The 20,819-nt window shown below is 44.4% G+C and overlaps 1 protein-coding gene across 4 annotated transcripts in view; it reads right to left on the bottom strand.

The window, feature by feature from the left end:
• SPAST (spastin) overlaps positions 1-20,819 on the bottom strand; it is a 465,871-nt gene that overhangs the window by 260,613 nt on the left and 184,439 nt on the right. For all 4 annotated transcript variants that reach the window (XM_069235003.1, XM_069235001.1, XM_069235002.1 and 1 more), the window contains one exon: positions 18,639-18,710. In XM_069235003.1, the coding sequence (XP_069091104.1) occupies positions 18,639-18,710 (72 nt within the window). The remainder of the gene's footprint in view (positions 1-18,638; positions 18,711-20,819) is intronic.

Here is a 20,819-nt window from a genome sequence, read left to right as displayed (position 1 = left end):
CCCTCACCCAGGCTCAAGGCTTAGGGATGCCAAGCACTCATCAAGCAATAGGGCCAGTAGCTGGCCAAGCAATTACCTCTGTCACAGCATGAGCCCAAGGAGCAAAGCAACAGTATAATAAAGCATGAGATCAGGAAGGAACAGGTCTCTTGCTAAAGACCTCAAACGTCAAAAGATCCATATTGACTCTGATTTGGAATTAATCCCAGATGCTAGTTTTTCTGCCCCATCAGCCAGTACAAAAGTCAATCCACCAATAGAACCTGCACACCAAATTACAAACTTTTGTCAGAAAATAACAATCCTAGCAGGCAAGGAGAATCAGCCCAAGACCTTTACAGAGGGCCCACCTCAGAAGGGAGCAACAACTGCAAAACCATATATGCTCACATGCACAACGCAATCCCAGGTGCACTCATCTTCGGTTTCCCCTTAAGACAAAAAAAATAAAAATATAGAAAGTGGTTGACTTTCTCGGAATGTGACCAAACAGCTTCCTCAAGCTCACAGGCCACTTTCGAGGCACACTGCAGACTCTATAGCTCTCCTGACTCAGACATAGGTCTGTCAGGTGTTGGGCTCAGCTAAAGCTCCAACTCGCACAGCATTCCATAGGAATAGCACTATCCTGCCCAGAGAACAGTTTTAACTTTGCAAGAACCAGTGGTTTAAATCAAGAACAACATGACGAGTCATGCAAGGGCCCAGCTGTCGACATTGCTATACAGCCTAGCCCTTTTGGCTTATCTTTGTCCTCCTTGAACCACTTCTTGAACTCGAGCAGGAGATGCTGACTCAAAGCATAGGTCTAATCTTGGATCATTCACTGCCCGTAGATTATGGCAACCTGCCTACAACCCAAGAAACTCTCACTCTCCACCCTTACCTAACAACCACATGTGGTCCTCTCTGTTTTGCGCCATACATTCAAAGGTAGATGCAACGACCTACCACTTGGACAAAGTTGATGCTCAAGTGGACATTTTAAGTTCTGTCACTGCATACATCACTGGCATTAATAGGAAGCTTCAAGCACTAAACAACCTGATCCACTGTGCCCAATCTGCAGCTGCCCCGTCTGAAGCTTCTCAAAGGCACCAGGGGTCCTGCCCATGCTCCCAATTCTGAACTCATTGTCCAGTCTGCCACAGACTAGGGAACCTTTACTATAGAACCTCATGACGCATTGTCCGTCTAACCCTACATCAAAGCAAGAGAGGGTGATTTGGTGAGCTCAACAATTCGTATACAAGTTTATAGTCAACACTGTGGGCAATTCACAACCGTTCCTCAAGAATGAAGCTTCATCCATCTCTGCTAATGGTCCATCGCACTAGTTTCAATGCCTATCACAACAGCACTCCTTCCAAGTGGCTCAAGCATAGGAAAGTTGAGTACAGGTCTCAAACTATAGATGAAACAACTCAACAAGTTCCACAAGTTATCAACTTTAATAAGCATTGGATATACTATCCCCTGGTTCGTTAAACATCAAGAAGAAAAAACTATACCTCTTCCCGAATCACTACCCCCTAGACTCAGAAATGGCTCCAAATGTTTCTGCCTCAGAGGCTGATATGCTTGAGCTAACTACCATTACGAATATTCCAGAGGCAGCTATGCAGAGTTTACCACCTGGAACTGTACCAGAGCCTGTTACTACTGAGGGGAAAGCTCGAGGCATCACCTATTCCTGTGAACCCGTGAGCCTGTTACTACCGAGGGGAAAGCTTGAGGCATCACCTATTCCTGTGAACATAGTTATCAGGCACCATTGACGCTAAAAGGGCCCCTGGAATTCAAGTGCACAACCCACGCCTAAACAGACAGAGACCCAGCTGTCAATAAGCACTCCACAAATTTGGCACTTCTCAAGGAATACTGCTTAAGTCACCTGCAAAAGGTCCTCAGAATCCAAGCCTTTCCAAAGATTATTTGCAGAATCCTTCCCCCTTAGCAAACTCAAAAACTTGTATCAGTGAAATATGTCTGCTTCACTCTTCCACGCTCAAACGGATCCTGATACCAAAATACCAAATCAAGGAGGCCTCACGGCGTATTTAACAGGGGAAGCATCATCATGTTATTTCAATCAATCCCTGAACTGACGCACATCTATTCCTCTGACATTTTGTAAGTTGAGTTTTTACAACCCGTGGGGAACAAGAATCGGAACCCACCCTGGGCCCCTTGGTCTCCCACTCACTGGTGGAAGCTGTCTTGGCAAAATCTTAGCTATTAAAGGGTTGGGAAACCTCACCCAAAGCAGTTAAGGTGAAAGAATATCTGAATGTGCTCAACCGCCAGATTAAAACCCTTACGCGTTCAGCTCTGAAAAATGCTCAAGGAGTGTAAGGTTCCGAAGACTTGGAGAGCAAATACAAGGATTGAAACTGACTGCCAACCTTCCTTTTGGTAAAAAGATGTTCTTGACAATCTGGTGAGAGCCTTGATAGTCATATACACAAGGCATAGATAAGAACATGCTCATAGAAAATCCACAGTCCCCGTAAAAACCTGAAGACCAGGACATCCTGCCTTTCTGGAGAAACTTCGAGACCCTCATTTTCAAGGAAACTTGGGCTCAAACAACCATCCTATTGATGGACTACTTAGAACACCAGAAACTAGACACCAAAGTCAGAAGCTACGGATGTCCTATGGGCAGCCTAACAATTTACACTGCACCATTCTTGCAAGGCACGATGGGGGGGAGATTTCCAAGAAGGAACAGTGGATGCAAGAAACTAATCTCAGCACATGCCACAATAATGAGAAACGCTCCCTCTTGATCATATGTGTTCATGTAAATCCTAGCAGATCTGAGAAGTGGGACAAATCGAAAAGGCTTGTAAAAATCTGAACTGAGCTTAAAGTAAAACTCCTACTGGTTAGCATCCTTCTATCTGGTGATCTCAACCTAAACTTGTTTGAGGGCTCGAGGAGTCCTGAAAGGGTCCTGAAATCAACGACCTAGACATAACATGCGACATTCCAATGCAAAGGGTGGCAGTGAAAACCAGCTGGAGCAAACTGGCTGAGTCCTTGTTAGACTGTGAAGTCATGGGCCTCAGGATCCCAAAAGGCTGATCTAGTGGGGATATGCCACCTAGCTGGACAACAGAAAGGTCCGTCTCTTATATTGACTTCACCATGTGCTCAGCCACCCTACTTTGGTATATCTGTAACTTTTCTCTTGGGGACATTCTAGAAAGCCACCATAGAACGCAGCAAATCTTCCTGTCAATTCATGCCTTGAAACTGGAGGCTGTGCCCACCACCAGTATTTGCGTGTACACCAAAAACCTCAGAAGTCTGAAGTGGGGCAAAAAAAAAAGTTCTGAGGTGATTACCTGGATCCGAACACACCATAATGCAATGACTTTAACCTTCAGCTCAACCATTAAGCAATGGAACCTTCTCACGGACCAAATACTGCAGAAATTCTCCACTATGTGTAAAATTGTCGTACAAAATCATGTGAGCCCACTGCTAAACTCAAACGAACTAGGAATCAGAAGACTCTGACATGCGGCATGAGCCACAACATGATCAATCCCATACAGCATCCTTTCTCTTCAACCGCAAAACTAAAATGAAAAACATCAAGGGATACATTTTGAAGGTCAATCTGGCTGTCAAAAAAAAAAAAAAAAAAAGAAGAGCGATGACTTTTGGACTCTCCTCTAGGTGAGCATGAAAAAGAACTCCAAACTATTCTGGTCCATGGTCAACCAAACACTAACTGGAAGCAAGAAAGGCACCAACGCAAACATTTCTGAAACAGCCCGGATCTCATTTCTGTCATCACATTTCACAATCAACAATCCCCAGGTCCCCTCCAAATCTGATGCATTACTATCACTTCAACCACAGCCAAGGAGTTATTTTGGTGCAAAGGAAGTTTCAAAGATCTCCGCAACAGATCTATCAGAAGCACGTTCAGTGAATGAATCTCTAAAGACCCCCTGAAACAGGTTTGTTAGGGGAACGCTCCAGACTTAAACTGGTCAGAATGTGGAAAGACAGGGCACCCAGTACAACAGGCTCCTATCAGCTCTCTTTACAAAAGATCCATCATTCTGGGCCACAGAAATGTCATTACTGTTTGGGTTCTGACTGGCATCAAATCGTATCCCAAACTTCTGGTGACGGTTGATTATTCAACCGATCTTCAAGGGGAGACTCAAAATAGGAACTGAACCAATACCGCCTCGGTGCTTATTGACAACGCTTTGCAAGTCTCCTTGCTCAACGCCCTAAAAGCTTGGGAAAGTGAAGTTCAGGTTGTTCCCAGAAACCAGTTTGGCTTCAGGGATAATTGCAGCACCACAACAAACTGATGGCTCTGATGTGAAATAAGGTTCTTAGGAGTGGATCTGTGCTCTACTCAGGATTCACAGACTTCAAACCCACTTTCAACAGCATTTCTCGAGGCTCCCGGTGGTGCAAACTGTGGGATTAGTGCCTCCCAGCTGACTTACTGTGATCCATCAAGCAGCTGTATTTAAACACCTGGGTGCAGGTCAAACTAGGGGATGGTGCACGCATCTCAGGGAAGAGCCCTCAAACTCAGGGCTGAAGCAAGGTTGCATATTTGCACCTCTGCTTTTCAATTTGTGCACTGCCGATTCATCGGAAGCCCTAGAAAAAGTAGACTACCATCCTCCCAAAGTGGGAGGTAAAAACATGACACCTTCTCAACGCGGAAGACCTTGTTCTGTTAAGTCAAACCAAAATATACCTACAGCGTCTTGAAATAAACTGTACAAAAACCATGATGGTCACCTTTGGAAAGAAAACTGCAGGTTTTGTAGGTGGCATCTCAATGGGGAATGGCTTTTGCTAAGTGCCCATTATAAACACTTGGGTACTCCCTTAGACAACCAAGGCACTTTTAAAACTTACTTGCTTTCCCCGAAAAACAAAAGGCACCAACCTCAAGTTTGCTCTTACAATTACAGCCCAGAAACTTCGGGCACAGAGTCTTGACTCTCTTCTCCAGTTAAAGAAAGCAAATGTAACTTCAATACTGACTTATGGTCACAAAATCACCCTGGGCAAGGAGGCCACTTTGCTAGACAATATCATCACTCAAACCTATAACACAGCCCTTCGTCTGCCCAAAAAGACCATCTCCAGCACGAATAAGGCTCAAGTTTAACCTAACAAAGCAGTCTTGGATCAGAAGTAGTTCCCTAGGATCATCCTATAAGCATCATCTTCAAGATACATCAAGCGAGTTTTCACTTAGGGAGAGGAGGAAAAAAATCTAACAGATGCATAAAAAAAAAAAAAGTAATACCTTTTTTTTCTTTTTTTAAACTAATCACAAAAAGCACAGTTAAAGGATGTCAAGGTTAGATGATATGGCTGTGCTAAGCGCTCACACACCTGGGCAGTAATTAACTCCTATGGCTCATGAAAATAGCAGCATTACATCACCTGAACTTATCCAAGGTAGCTAAAATCTAAACATGGGGCACTCAGACTGGGAGAGTGGAACTTGCAGGCTCAACTCCCAAGCATGGCGGAACCCCACAACCCACAGCACAAGTTAAACAGAAATAAAACCTAGGATGACCTAAGAACTGCATCAAAGCACAGTGATTGAGTAGCATTCTGGAAGCAAATCAAGTGCCCAATATCCCAAAATGACTTTGTTGCTACTAAATTAGATGTCCTCATTTCAAAATATCTATGGGTTGCATAATTTAATTCTGTACATGGATCAGGTGACATAGCAATCTTATTTAATGATACCTCACCCTTGCACTCTATCAGAGTTTAGATGTTGGATGACAAGAGCTTTCTATAGTAACAAAAAAATGTGATTATTTTGTATTTTAACTACATTCTATTGTAAGACGTCCCTGCAAGATACAAGTCAATGCTAGCAACATTTGAAATACTTTTCAAGGCCTGCGTCTCCTCTCAAACGTTCCATCCTCTTCTCCACTTCTTATACATGGCCATTTCCATCTTCTCCTATTCATGCCAATATAGTCTGGGAAGCACTGTCAGCTTGGCTAGAACTTCCTGGCCAAGAGAAAAGCAGATGTGTGTGTAGAAGGGACAAGTGTGGCAAGAGGGAGGTCAGTGTGCATGAGTGCATACAGACGCAAAGCATGTTACTGGACCAGAAAGGCATTTGTTACTGTCTTTCATGCAAATAAATTCCAAATACATCATTGATAAAAAAACAATTCAAAAGAGCTTGATTGCTAAATAAAAATTAGCAACTCAGACTGCTCAATTATTTAGAGGTACGCGTGTCTTGACCTACTTTCCACTCAGTTGAAGGGATTGGACTGTCATAATGCTTGACAGAGAAAGGAGTTTTGAGCAATGGTTGGCCTTTCTTGGCAACAGTTGAAAAGTTAATATTGGTGCTCATTTTCTGCAATGCATTGTGCAGTTTATAAAAACAATTCAAGCTTAGAATTTGGAAAACAAGATCTGTTAGCTGTTTTTTCTTGCCTGATAAACAGGCTGTTGCAGCAAACCGATAGAAACTAGCACAAAAATGTAATGAGAACCAATTGCATGTTTCATGAAACATTCTATGACCATCCGAATAGTCTAGACAGATCTGTGTTTTTTTTTCTCCTCATGACAAACTACCAACAAATTTCTCTCCTACCTGCAGCAAAAACTACAGAAGCTTTTGTTGCAAATCACTTTTTCAAATTTCTTGAATTCTATAATATTTTAGACGATGCTCATGCTCGCTTTTCTGAATCTGTCATGATTTCAGTCCTAGATGATCCCCACTTGCTGGTGGACATCAACAGTGTTGATGTTCCAATACTGTGCTCTCCTTTTTGGTTGGACAAACAGGGTTGCTTCAGGCAGGTTACCATCATTCTCTTGCACACTCTTTTAAACGCCCTTTGTGTATCTGCTCTGTTGCCTCTTCTTTTTAAGTTTTACACGAGGCCGGTGGTACAGACCAAGTTGCATTACAACTCGCAGTACTACCTTTCAGAAGTGCACTTCTGGATGGGCCTCCTCTCAATCTGTGAGGAGTTAAATGTCAGACTTCACAACACTTTCCAAATGCATTGTTAAATCTCTTCAGTTGCTTCCTCATGCACTTTGGTTTTGAAAAATGTGGGCCCTCTTCTCTTCCAACACCCACCAGACCACCATCTTGACATTAATCTGTCTACATTTGATTTCAGTAATGGTCAGCGGTGTGAGATTTAATAAAATATCTACTTGTCCACGGGACAGGTTGCTTCTTAAATTTACTTGTCCTGTAAACAAAAATCTACTTGTTCCTTTGATGCCATATAGTGCAGAGACAAATTATGGCAGCAATCTCATTATGTAAGAGCTCTGATGATAGCCTCTCTGATTATACCAGGGCTACTACTGTAGTACGGCTTGAATACTTGCATTTTCAATCCCCACTATAGCAAATTCCTTATTTTGCCATCTTTCTGCAGATCTACATACTGCGCTACTTCTGCAAGTTCTTGTGGATTCATGGAAGCCACTAATTCAAAGACATATACCATGGGTGCACTTCTGTGACTTTCATGAATTGGGTCCCTAATTAGATCTGGGGTTAAAGAAATTTTGGCCCTCATTATGACTTTGGTGGTCTTTTTGAAAGACCGTCAAAGCAGCGGGCGCCAGAAGACTGCCAGTGCTGGCAATCTTCCACCCACCATATTACGAGTACTGTAGGATTTCCGCCACATTTTGGGCGGAAATCCTGCAGTAGTCATGCTGGCGGGCAGAGGCACATAGGTGATTCCACCGCCGGCTCCGTCCCGCCAGAAGAACTCCACCAGCCGAATCACAAGCTGTAATATGGCCTGGCGGTGTCCTGACGGAGGGGCACGGCCGGTGGTGGAAGCGCCCATTCCCTGCTGGACAACCTCCTCACCGGATGAGGTAAGTCGGGTGTCTGACAGGGGAAGGGGGTGGGAGGGTGTTGGGTGTGCATGTGTGCGTGCATGAATGCTGAAGTGAATGCGTGTATGGATGCATGTGAGTGAATGCTGGTGTGGTCAGTGTTGGTGAATGGGTGTATGCGAGGTGCGTGTCTGTGTACATGTATGCAGGGGGGGATTTTGCTGTACCAGAGAGGTTGGGGGAGGGGGGAGGAGAGAGGAAAGGGGGGGCACAGTGGAAACCCTGGACAAAAGCCAGCTCAAAATACCGCCAAAGGTCTTTATTGGGCCGCCAAGTCAGAGATGCTCATCTCCGTCCCGGCGGGTCCAACGGCCCTGGCGGTCTGAGTGGGGATGTCGGGCGTTGGCAGAGGCCAACCCGCCACACTTATAACGTGGCGGTCTTCACTGCCAGCCCTTCAGCAGTGAAACTGCCACCATGGCCCTGGCGGTCTACTGACTCATTGTAGGAAAGTACCATCTTCCTTGGCATGTTACTCCCATTCTTCACATGTATGTCAGTATGTTTTTGCCTGTCTCACTGGAATACCGCTGGTCAGGTCCCCAGTGCTCAGTTTGTGGCCTAATGTGTATGCCTGTGTAGTGCCTAACTGTGTCACTGAGGCTCTGCTACTCAGAACCTCAGCGCTTATGCTCTCTCTGCTTTTAAATTTGTCACTGTAGGCTAGTGACTTAATTTACCAATTTCAACTGGCATACTGGACCTCCCTTATAAGTCCGTAGTATATGGTACCTAGGTACCCAGGACACTGGGGTTCCAGGAGATCCCTATGGGCTGCAGCATTTCTTTTGCACCCATAGGGAGCTCAGACAATTATTACACAGGACTGCCAGTGCAGCCTGAGTGAAATAACGTCCACGTTATTTCACAGCCATTTTACACTGCACTTAAGTAACTTATAAGTCACCTATATGTCTAACCCTCACTTAGTGAAGGTTAGGTGCAAAGTTACTAAGTGGGAAGGCACCCTGGCACTAGCCAAGGTGCCCCCACATTGTTCAGGGCAATTTCCCCGGACTTTGTGAGTGCGGGGACACCATTACACGTGTGAACTACATTTAGGCCAATACCTATGTGTAACTTCACAATGGTAACTCCGAACATGGCCATGTAACATGTCGAAGATCATGGAATTGTCCCCCCAATACCATTCTGGTATTGGGGTGACAATCCCATGCATCCCCGGGGCTCCAGCATGGATCCCGGGTACTGCCAAACTAGCTCTCTGGGGTTTTCTTTGCAGCTACTGTTGCTGCCAACCCTCAGGCAGGTTTCTGCCCACCTGGGGTCTGGGCAGCCCAGTCCCAGGAAGGCAGAACAAAGGATTTCCTCTGAGAGAGGGTGTTACTCCCTCTCCCTTTGGAAATAGGTGTTAAGGGCTGGGGAGAAGTAGCCTCCCCCAGCCTCTGGAAATGCTTTGAAGGGCACAGATGATGCCCTCCTTGCATAAGCCAGTCTACACTGGTTCAGGGAGCCCCCAGCCCCTGCTCTGGCATGAAACTGGACAAAGGAAAGGGGAGTGACCACTTCCCTGTCCATCACCACCCCAGGGGTGGTGCCCTGAGCTCCTCCAGTGTGTCCCAGACCTCTGCCATCTTGAATGCAGAGGTGTGAAAGCACAATGGAGACCTCTGAGTGGCTAGTGCCAGCAGGTGACGTCAGAGTCCCCTCCTGATAGGCTCCTACCTGGTTAGGTAGCCAATCATCCTCTGAGGGCTATTTAGGGTTTCTCCTGTGGGTTCCTCATCAGATAACGACTGCAAGAGCTCACCAGAGTTCCTCTGCACTTCTGTCTTCGACTTCTGCCAAGGATTGACCGCTGACTGCTCCAGGATGCCTGCAAAACCGCAACAAAGTAGCAAGAAGACTACCAGCAACATTGTAGCGCCTAATCCTGCTGGCTTTTTCGACTGTTTCCTGGTGGTGCATACTCTGAGGGCTGTCTGCCTTCACCCTGCACTGGAAGCCAAGAAGAAATCTCCTGTGGGTTGACGGAATCTTCCCCCTGCCAACGCAGGCACCAAACTTCTGCATTACCGGTCCTCTGGGTCCCCTCTCATCTTGACGAGCATGGTCCCTGGAACACAGGAGCTGGATCCAAGTGACCCCGACAGTCCAGTGGTCTTTCTGTCCAAATTTGGTGGAGGTAAGTCCTTGCCTCCCCACGCCAGACAGTGATCCTGTGTACTGCGTGAACTGCAGCTGCTAGGGCTTCTGTGCACTTTTGCAAGACTGTCTTCGTGCACAGCACAGCCCAGGTACCCAGCACTCCACCCTGCATTGACCAACTCGCTGAGTTGACCTCCGACTTCGTGGGACCCTCTTTTGTTGTGCTGAGACGACCGCCGCACTCAGATTTTCAGAACACCTGTTCAGGTGCTTCTGCGGGTGCTGCCTGCTTCTGCGTGGGCTCTCTCTGTTTCTGAGCGCCCCCTCTGTCTCCTCCTCCAAGGGGCGACCTCCTGGTCCTTCCTGGGCCCTGGCAGCACCCAAAGTCCTCAAACGCGACTCTTGCAGCTAGCAAGGCTTCTTTGCGGTCTTTCTGCGTGGAAACAACTCTGCATCCCCTCCAGCACGCTGTGGGACATCTTCTGACCAAAGGAGAAGTTCCTGGCACCTTCCGTTGTTGCAGAATCTTCGGCTTCTTCCACCCGGAGGCAGCCCTTTTGCACCTTCATCCGGGGTTTAGTGGGCTCGTGCCCCCCCCCCCCCCGGACACTTGCGTGACTCTTGGACTTGGTCCCCTTCCTTTGCAGGTCCTCCGGTCCAAGAATCCGTCTTCAGTGCTTTGCAGTCAGTTGTCTTTGCAGAATCCCCTATCTCAACTTTACTGTCTTTCTGTGGTAGTAGGGTAACTTTACTCCTACTTTACAGGGTGTTGGGGTGGGGTATCTTGGACACACTTAGTGTTTTCTTACACTCCCAGCGACCCTCTACACACTACACTAGGCCTGGGGTCCATTCGTGGTTTGCATTCCACTTTTGGAGTATATGGTTTGTGTTGCACCTAGGCCTATTGTCTCCTATTGCATTCTATTGTGTTCTACAGTATTTGCACTACTTGACTAAGTGTTTTACTTACCTGATTTTTGTTTGTGTGTATATTTTGTGTATTTTACTTGCCTCCTAAGGGAGCATATCCTCTGAGATTCTTTTGGCATATTATCACTAAAATAAAGTACCTTTATTTTTAGTAACGCTGAGTATTGTGTTTTCTTATGATATAGTGCTATATGATATAAGTGGTATAGTAGGAGCTTTGCATGTCTCCTAGTTCAGCCTAAGCTGCTCTGCTATAGCTACCTCTATCAGCCTAAGCTGGTAGAACACTACTAATCTACTAATAAGGGATTACTGGACCTGGCACGAGGTGTAAGTACTACAAGGTACGCACGAGGTGTAAGTACCACAAGGTACCCACTATAAGCCTGGCCAGCCTCCTACATCAACAGACTGTCCTGAGGTCCTGCTGACGCAATTTGGAGGAAGTAAGACCTTGCCTTCCCCCAGAAAGATGGTACCCCTGTGTTTTTTTTTTTGTCTTCTTCGCCGCCTGAGGCCTCTGTGCACTCTTTGCAAAATTCCTTTGTGCACAGCCTGGCCCAGGTCCCAAGCACTCCACTCTGCGACGCTCAACTCACTGAGTTGTACTCTGGAGGCGTAAGACCTTCTTTTGTTGTGCTGTATCAACTGTGTTTTGCACCTCCTTTGAACCCAGATCCTGCATCTTCTGGGGGTGCTGGCTGGCATCCTGAGGGCTCTCTAAAGTGCTGAGAGCCCCCTCTTCCTCCTCACACAGGGTTGAGGCCCCCAGGTCCCTCCTGGGTCCATCTAGCGCCATTGTGATGAAAAACGCACTTTTGCCGTAGCCAAGGCTTGTTGGCGCCTTCCAACATGGAATCTCGTCTGCAACGATCTTCACGCCGTGGGACATCTTTTGCATCAAGCAGGAACCTGCTGGCATCTTCCTAGGGTGCATTTCTGCAGTCTTCAACTAACCGGGGACTCTTCTTTTGCACCCTCTTCTGGGTTGGCAGGGGCTCCTGTCCTTCCTGGAACTTCTTTTGACTTCTGGACTTGGTCCTCTTCCTTTGCAGGTCTTCAGGTCCAATAATCCAGCAGTTGTTCTTTGCAAACTTGGTTGGCTGCTACAAAATCCAAAAAACGAGGTGTTGTGTGTCCCAAGGCAACTTGCAGTACTTTACTCCTGCTTTTCTGGGCTCTGGGGTGGGTAATTTACTTACCTTTAGTGTATTCTTACTCTCCCAGCGATTCTGCACACACTACACTTGTCTAGGGGGGAATTCATGATTCACATTCCACTTTTTTTAGTATATGGTTTGTGTTGATCCTAGACCTATTGTCTCCCATTGCATCCTATAGGATTTCCTACTGTTTGCATTGTGCCATGACTATTTACTTGTCTAATTTTGGTGTCTAGTGTATATATTGGGTATAATACTTACCTCCAGAAGGAGTATTGTCTCTAAGATATTTTTGGTACTGTGTCACCCAAATAAATACCTTTATTTTTAGTAACACTAAGTATTGTATTTACTTGTGTATTAGTACTGTGTAACTATAAGTGGTATTGCTTGAGCTTTGCATGTCTCCTAGTTCAGCCTAAGCTGCTCTGCTATAGCTACCTCTATCAGCCTAAGCTGCTAGAACACTACTACATTCACTAACACTGGATAACTGGACCTGGTGTAAGTACCCAAGGTACCCACTACAAACCAGGTCAGCCTCCTACACTCATAAGGAGGGCCTTTTTTTTAAATTAAACTTCTATTTCTCTCACTATCTATCGGCTGGCTTTACTGTGAATGATTGCATTCTGCTCTTCCACAAGGAGCATATTGGCACACAAAGTAGTTTTGTTCAGTGCCAGGAACTACTGTAGCAATCAGTGCATAACAAAACTGGAGGGGGCTCCCCCTACACCCCGGAATCAGGGCAGGTGTTGTGCTGCGGGGGCCCCCTGGAGGGGGGTGAGGGGCCTTTACTAAGCACCTGGTGGCAATGTATGCTTTTTGAAACCAAAGACGTTTTTTTGCTTTTTGCCAGTGTTTGTTACAATGGTGAAGGCCTGGCAGCTCCCACAACAATAAGGTGTTACAAAAGCCATATCAAAACAAGACACGCATTGACAAAACCAAAAGACTCACAAAAAATGTTGGATCGGTTGGCTTTGCTAGTGCTTGCTTATTTTCATGCTTCCGATAATCTTGTTGAAATTGGCTACACTGATTTCCCATTGAGAATTTATTTTTATTTGTTAAGAAATACTAGCATGCATCAACACATTTTACTAAATGACGCTTCAAAGAAATAGCACCTAAAATTTCATAGTAGCTAAACGTCCCCCCCCCCACATTGCATTTCTTTCTGAACATTTTATTTTGAAAGCAAAGAATCCTCACATTTGCTTACAAGCTTCAGCAATCATTTGCATCTAATCAGAGGGCATTCTGGGAGCATTAAACTTAGTCTCATATTGATAAACTTTTAAAATGTGTGTACACTTTTTTTTTTTTACTGGAACCACTGTCAGTAGTGCAGAGTGACCTTAAAACGTTTATTTATAGTGCTAATCCTAATAAGGATGCTTTTCATTAATGAACCATGAATACAAGTTCAAACAGCATTAGCATACGGGCACACATTTTACCTCAACTGCAGACAGTTCCCTTCTCTGTAAACTTGCAACCAAAGGGTTTGTCCTGCAGGGGGTTGGGTCTACTGTCCCAAGTAAAAAAATAAACATCAAAACTTGTTGCCCTTGACCCCAAACAATATGTCCCTGGCGTCGGACGATATGAAATCCACATCCCTGAATGGTGATTCAGGCATTAATGCAATTCTGCTACAGTGTGTGCAGGTAATTCAAAATCAACCTGCCTATTTGGTTACCCGGATTTCTTTGTTTAGCTGATTACATCCCATTCTGAAATCCGTAAGACGATTGCCTATTAGGGAAAGTGTGTCTTACAATTTTATGTATTTTGCCCTGTTCCGTTTACAGTTCCTCCTCTGGATTCACTGCCTCTCGTCTGAACAGATGCTCTGCCCAACAGGTCTCTTCGTTCTGTTAAAAATCTCTTGCACTCTATTCCTTAATCTTGTAGAGCACTGCTTCGAGGTGGCTCTTTTTCAGTACTCGAATGCTCCGACTGTGACTGAGATTCTCTGCAGATTATTTTCATTTCAGTGAGGTGCTCAAAACTAACAGACTTGTTCTATAAGGCCTGTTAACAGTCACATTCTACTTTTCGTCTGCTGTTTACATGCCCATTGGCACCAACAAGCCCTTAAGGTGGTTGTATGCTGCACAAATTATTTTAACATAACATTCTTATTACAGCAATGATTTATTTGTTCAAATTGTAAAACTCCCCTGAGAAAAAAAAAGAAAAAAAAATGATGTGGGACTAGAATACATATTTAATATAGGAACAACATGCCATTAATGTTTATTTGCTTATCTGTTTCTTATAGCATATGCTGAACTCATGAGAGGCCTGCCCCTCCACGCTGGAAGCTGATGATCGGAGGAGAAATACTTTTGCATTTCTTCCTCCTATCACGTGGCGGGCCGTGAAAGGCATCAAAGGAAAGAAAAAGCATTTCCTTTCCTTTGATGTCTTTCTCTGCATTTCTGCTGCCAGACAGTGATGCGATTGGACAGCTGAAATGGCCACTAGACACCTTTTTCCTCAGGTAATTGACATGAGGGGAGCGGCCGCTTGGGCAAGGGCCGCTCCCCAGAGGGCCAAACTCCCTGCCCATCTGCCCCGGGTCGGGGGGGGAGGGGCCCTAGACACAAGGGATAATTTGTTTTTTTAATTATTTGTTTTTCTTTTAGATGTGGTGAGCGACCCCCCTTTGGCAAGGGTCGCTCCCTGGGGGACAAAATTACTTTTAGGCCATTTCTGCCCCCCCTCCCTTGGGAGGAGCAGATCAGCCTATTTTTATTAGGCCAATCTGCCCCCAAGAGGGGCAGAAACCACTAGACACCAGAGAGTTTATTTTTTTGCGTCTATTTCACACAAGGGGTGCGATCCCTCAGGCAAGGGTTGTTCCACTGGGGGTCAAATTTATTTGAGGCCATTTCTGCTCCCCTTGGGGGCAGATTTGGGGGGGGAGTGTGGGGGGGCAGAAACCACATAGGCACCAGGGATTGGTGTATGTGGGTGTTTTGTTTTGGGGGTGGGGGGGCAGCCCCTTCGGCAAGGGTCGCTCCCCCATGGGGGCACATTACTGTTGGCCAAATCGCCCTATTTTTGGAAGGCCCATCTGCCCTCAAAGGGGGAAGAAAGCCCAACTGAGACCAGGGAAGATTTTTTTTCCCCAAAATAAGAGGGTGGGGGTTTGGCCATACCCCCACCCCAAATAAATGGGTCCAAAGTTGTTCTGCCCACCTTCGATTTACAACCCAGGGGGGGCAGAAAGTCTACTAGATGCCAGGGAATTTAAAATAAACAAAAATTGGGGGGTAGTGGCTACCAACCACTATGGGCCTGGTTATGCCCCCACCCCAACTGAAGGGGATAACGGTCTTTCAGCTCTCCCACGCACACTAAAACATCTTATCCCACAGCAAGCAAGAGGACATTTGATTATTTTGGGTTTTTGTTTTTACATTTGGGCTATGAGAGTTTGGCTAACTCTCAAAATCGTCCCACCTGGAATGGTGAGGGCTGCATTTTTTGAACTTTGGGACGCTGTCATGTAGAAACATCCACGAGACCTAGACACATCTGAAAACTAAACATCTGGGTGAGTCCAGGGTGGTGTGCTTCACATGCACCCGGCACCATTTTCTTACCTACAATGCCCTGGAATCCTCCAACTTTGATGGAAATCACACATTTTCCCCACATTTTTGTGATGGAATCTTCCAAAATCGGCAGGAATCCACAAAATTCCTACCACCCAGCATTGTCTCATCTATATCGATAAACATTCTGCTGCACTTGTCAGCCTAAAAATGTTTTTTTTTTCCCCCAAACTGCACTTTTGGACCCACTTTAGTTCCCCCTCAATTTCAACATGTTTTTGGCTCTTCCCTGGTACTTGGCCCACCTACAGAAGTGAGATATAATTTTTACGGGAGACTAAGGGGAACATTGAGTGGTAGGAAATTTGTCCCAGTGCAGAGTTCTCACCCAGACATGTGGGAAAAATGTGATTTTTTTAAAGCTAAATTTGAGGTTTGCTGAGGATTCTGGGTAAGAGAACATTGGGGGATCCACGCAAGTCACACCTCCCTGAGCTCCCTAGGATGTCTAGTTTTCAGAAAGGTCTGGGTTTGGTAGGTTTCCTTAGATGGCTGCTGAGCCCAGGACCAAAAACGGAGGTACCCCTTCCTTTCCTTCCACAAAAACAGGTAGTTTTGTATTTGATCATTTTGATGTGTCCAGACAGTGTTTTGGGGCATTTCCTTTCGCGGGCACTAGGCCTACCCACACAAGTGAGGTACCATTTTTATCAGGAGGCTTGGGGGAACGCTGGGTGGAAGGAAATTTGTGTCTCCTCTCAGATTCCAGAACTTTCTGTCACCGAAATGTGAGGACAACGTGTTTTTTTAGCAAAATCTTGAGGTTTGCAAAAGATTCTGGGTAACAGAACCTGGTCAGAGCCCCACAAGTCACCCCATCTTGGATTCCCCTAGGTGTCTAGTTTTCAAAAATGTGCAGGTTTTGTAGGTTTCCCTAGGTACCGGCTGAGCTAGGGGCCAAAATCTACAGCTAGGCACTTTGCAAAAAACATGTCCGATTTCAATGTAAGAATGTGATGTGTCCTTGTTACGTTTCCTGACGCGAGCATTAGGCCTACCCAAGCAAATGAGGTACCATTTTTATGGGGAGACTTGGGGGAACACAGAATAGCATAACTAATGTTATTGCCCCTTGTCTTTCTCTACATTTTTTCCTTCCAAATGTAAGACAGTGTGTAAAAAAAAGACGTCTGTTTGAGAAATGCCCTGTAATTCACATGCTAGTATGGGCACCCCAGAATTCAGAGATGTGCAAATAACCACTGCTTCTCAATACCTTATCCTGTGCCCATTTTGGGAATACAAAGGTTTTCTTGATACCTATTTTTCACTCTTTATATTTCAGCAAATGAATTGCTGTATACCCGGTATAGAATGAAAATCCATTGCAAGGTGCAGCTCATTTCTTGGCTCTGGGTACCAAAGGTTCTTGATGAACCTACAAGCCCTATATATCCCCGCAACCAGAAGAGTCCAGCAGATGTAACTGTATATCGCAGGAAAAAGTTACAGAGTAAAACGTGGAGAAAAATTGCTGTTTTTTTCACCTCAATTTCAATATTGTTTTATTTCAGCTGTTATTTTCTGTAGAAAACCCTTGTAGGATCTACACAAATTACCCCTTGCTGAATTCAGAATTTTGTCTACTTTTCAGAAATGTTTATTAGCTTTAATGGGATCCAGAATTGGTTTCACACCAATTTCTGTCACTAACTGGAAGGAGGCTGAAAGCACAAAAAAATAGTAAAAATGGGGTGTGTCCCAATAAAATGCCAAAATTGTGTTGAAAAATTGGGTTTTCTGATTCAAGTCTGCCTGTTCCTGAAAGCTGGGAAGATAGTAATTTTAGCACCGCAAACCCTTTGTTGATGCCATTTTCAGGGGAAAGAAAACACAAGCTTTCTTCTGCCGCCCTTTTTTCCCATTTTTTAAATAAAACAAAATTTTTGCTGTATTTTGCCTAATTTCTTAGTCTCCTTCAGGGGAACCCTCAAAGTCTGGGTACCTCTAGAATCCCTAGGATGTTGGAAAAAAAAAAAAAAAAGCTACCCACCCCAAATTTGCGTCCTTGTGTGGACAAAACGTTATGAGGGCCTAAGGGCGAACTGCCCCAAACAGCCAAAAAAAGGCTTGGCACCTGAGGGGGAAAGGCCTGGCAGCGAAGGGGTTAAAAAAAACCTGTAGATTTCTGTCAAATATACTAATTTACTACGCAGCAATGCCTTGAATAAAATGGCAAGTCACACATGATAGAAGTAAATCTTCAGTGACCTTGATCTTTGCAAATGGACAAAGACGGAACCAGAAGAACTGAAGAATTTAAGTCAACTTTAGTCACTGCAAAAGGAGTTCAGGTTTGACTCTGAAGAAAAAGTACACACTGGCCTAAAGAGAGAAAACTTGAGAACTTGTTAAACTAACTGAGTATTCGAAAAAATAAACCTATCTCAAAACAAGAGATCTCTGACATGAAAACTAACATTAGCTAAATTAAACGTTCAGGTTGATGTAGATGTCTGACTGACAGAGAAAACCAGGCTGGGTTTGGTACGTGCAGGTAAGCCCATCAACGAATGGAGCAGTCAATGATGACTCCTCACCTTCAGTAAGTGCCGAGGGAGGTTTGCAAATGCACACAAAGAAAAGTCATTTTCTTACCTGTGAAATAATAACAATCAAAATATCTTTGCTTGTCAGATAGATTTAAAATTATAGAGGAATGCCGTTGGCCATCTCAATTACAAATCATTTAAGTAAATGGTGTGAAAGTATGACCAGGCATTATCATTATTGTCAATTAAACATTCTAAAGAGGACTACAGCTTGAGCCCTAATTAAATAAAAGATCAACAAGTTTCAGTATCAAACAAGTTTCCCAGTTCCAATAGCACAAAGCATATTTATGTAAAAATGATATAATTGTCAGACTTGCATATTTTGACGTCAAGCTTGCAGCACTTATGTTGAAGAAAGTGGAATTTGATTCAGCAGCCACTGCTTTTGCCTGAAAAAACAAAACAAAAACACAAACATAACAGATTGCTGAAAATGAAAACATACAAGTATAACTATCTTTTCTCTGTATTCACTAAATAATGGCTAGAATATTAAATAAAGAAACACTGAATTACCTTAAGTGTAAAATTCCAAATTTCAACTATACTTCTTTTTGGTTTATCAATAACACTTACAATTCTATGTTAGCTACAGTATTGATTAAGATACCTTATAAAGTAGTAAACACATTTATTAAAATGAGAACATTGGTGTATTATAGATTTTTATCACAACAGGAAAACTGTTTTGAAACCCTTTCAGAACCAAGGGAACTAGCTTGTATAACCAGTCTTTGACAAAAACATTAGTAACCGCCCGCCCTAAACCATAAGCTTGCACAAACACCAATCAGACCCCAGCCACTATGAACTTGAGCATCAAACACAGTATTTTCTTGAAACTGAGCACCAGGAGGTCTACAAAGTTTAATATGGCTGTGCTCCAAATAAAAAGGTTGGCCAACTACAAATTACCCATCTCAACCATATTAAACTGGGGAAAGCATGTTCAAAGAGCAAGTCATGCAGCCTTCTGAGTCTTAACAGAAGCACTGGTAGCACTCCAGAGTGTTTAATGTGTGCTTCTATTTGATCTGGCAAAACTGGTATACCTCCCACCCAAGACTGTGGCTGTCTACTAAGGCTCCAGGAATGTGTTACAACAGTGTCCTCTCTTGTTCTGTGCTCCATATCAATGTTATACATACAGATATATGTACAAACCTGGAATGGGGGAAGCCTCACCTGAGGCCATTATGTTGTGATCACAAGGTCAGGTGGAATCATCTATTCTGGTGATGCCAAATGTTAATTAGTAAATCATACATTGTTAAGGGAAGCAAAGAGTCTCACTTTCCTGGTCGAGGACCCTAAGTAAACAAACCCAACTTTACAGTTGCCTACCACTGGGACTCATGTGCCCCTAAAACCTACCAACATCTAGCCCCTTAGGATGACTTCTATTTGCTAGAGATTTTTTCAATGACATGGAGTTTGGTGGGCTGGGAAAAGTATAAACTACTGAATTTGATTTGGAAGAGGTACCCCTCATCTCACAGCTGTTTATGAACCAGCAGCAGTATAGTCTGATCTAATACAATGAACTACCACATGCTGGTGGGTTAGTAGTCAGTTTCAGAGTTGATTAGGTGCTCAAGTTACTCCACTAGCAAAAATTTTGAAAATAAAAAGGATGAGTATGGAACTTGATGTGGCAATGACAATCGAAGAATTTAAAAAAGGCAGGTGGTGAAAGGGAAGACACGACCAAGGCTTTACATGTCCGATGCATATTGTGCAAACATCTCCATATCAAAAGCTGCTTGCATTGCTGCAGTCTGATCAAGCCCACATGTGACACTGATTTAGTCCTCTAAGTGCACCCCAAACCATGAGGAGAAAGAGGATATGGTTTTACCCAGAGAGGTTTGTTATCCGAGGTTCAATAGTAGAACAATAGTACACAAAAAAGTGACAGTAGCATGCTTGGATTAATCTGAGCCACTGGTAAATACTCGGGCCACATCCCAATCCATCGTTCTTTTGCACACCATGCCACCTGAGTTTGGACTCGGCCATATGCATATCAGGCTTGACCTTGCTCCAATAAGAATAGTTCTAGCCCGAACTGCCAGCCTGGTTTCTCACCAAACAAGAACACAAGCAAACCAAGACAGGTTCTGCCCTAGTTTGGGGCTCTTTGAGTGTAGCTTGATTCCAGTGGTATAGTGAGCACAGGGCCCAAGTCTTGCACACCTGTCACACTTAGGGCGTTGCAGTAAAATAGAGAAAAAATGATTGGTAGAATGCTTCAATTAATCTTAGCAGCCTGTAAATTTTTACCGTCCAATAGAAGAATGGAGCCCCTCGTCTATGCAGTCCGAAAGCCAAGATGGTGCAGAGCAAATAAAACTTCTGCAGCTATAACTGGTTAAAGGGAAGTGACGAAAATTAAGGGTCAGCAAAGAGAAAGAACTCTTATGCAAAGTAAACCTGAGAACTGAGCTACTGCTGGTAAAATGAAAATAAAAGTTGTGGAGTTGAAAAAGGTTAAGGGA

The sequence above is a fragment of the Pleurodeles waltl genome, chromosome 5, assembly GCF_031143425.1.
Source record: "Pleurodeles waltl isolate 20211129_DDA chromosome 5, aPleWal1.hap1.20221129, whole genome shotgun sequence".
In the NCBI taxonomy this organism is placed as follows: domain Eukaryota; kingdom Metazoa; phylum Chordata; class Amphibia; order Caudata; family Salamandridae; genus Pleurodeles; species Pleurodeles waltl.
Note: the sequence above shows the minus strand (reverse complement) of the source record. Positions and strands in the feature narration are given on the sequence as shown.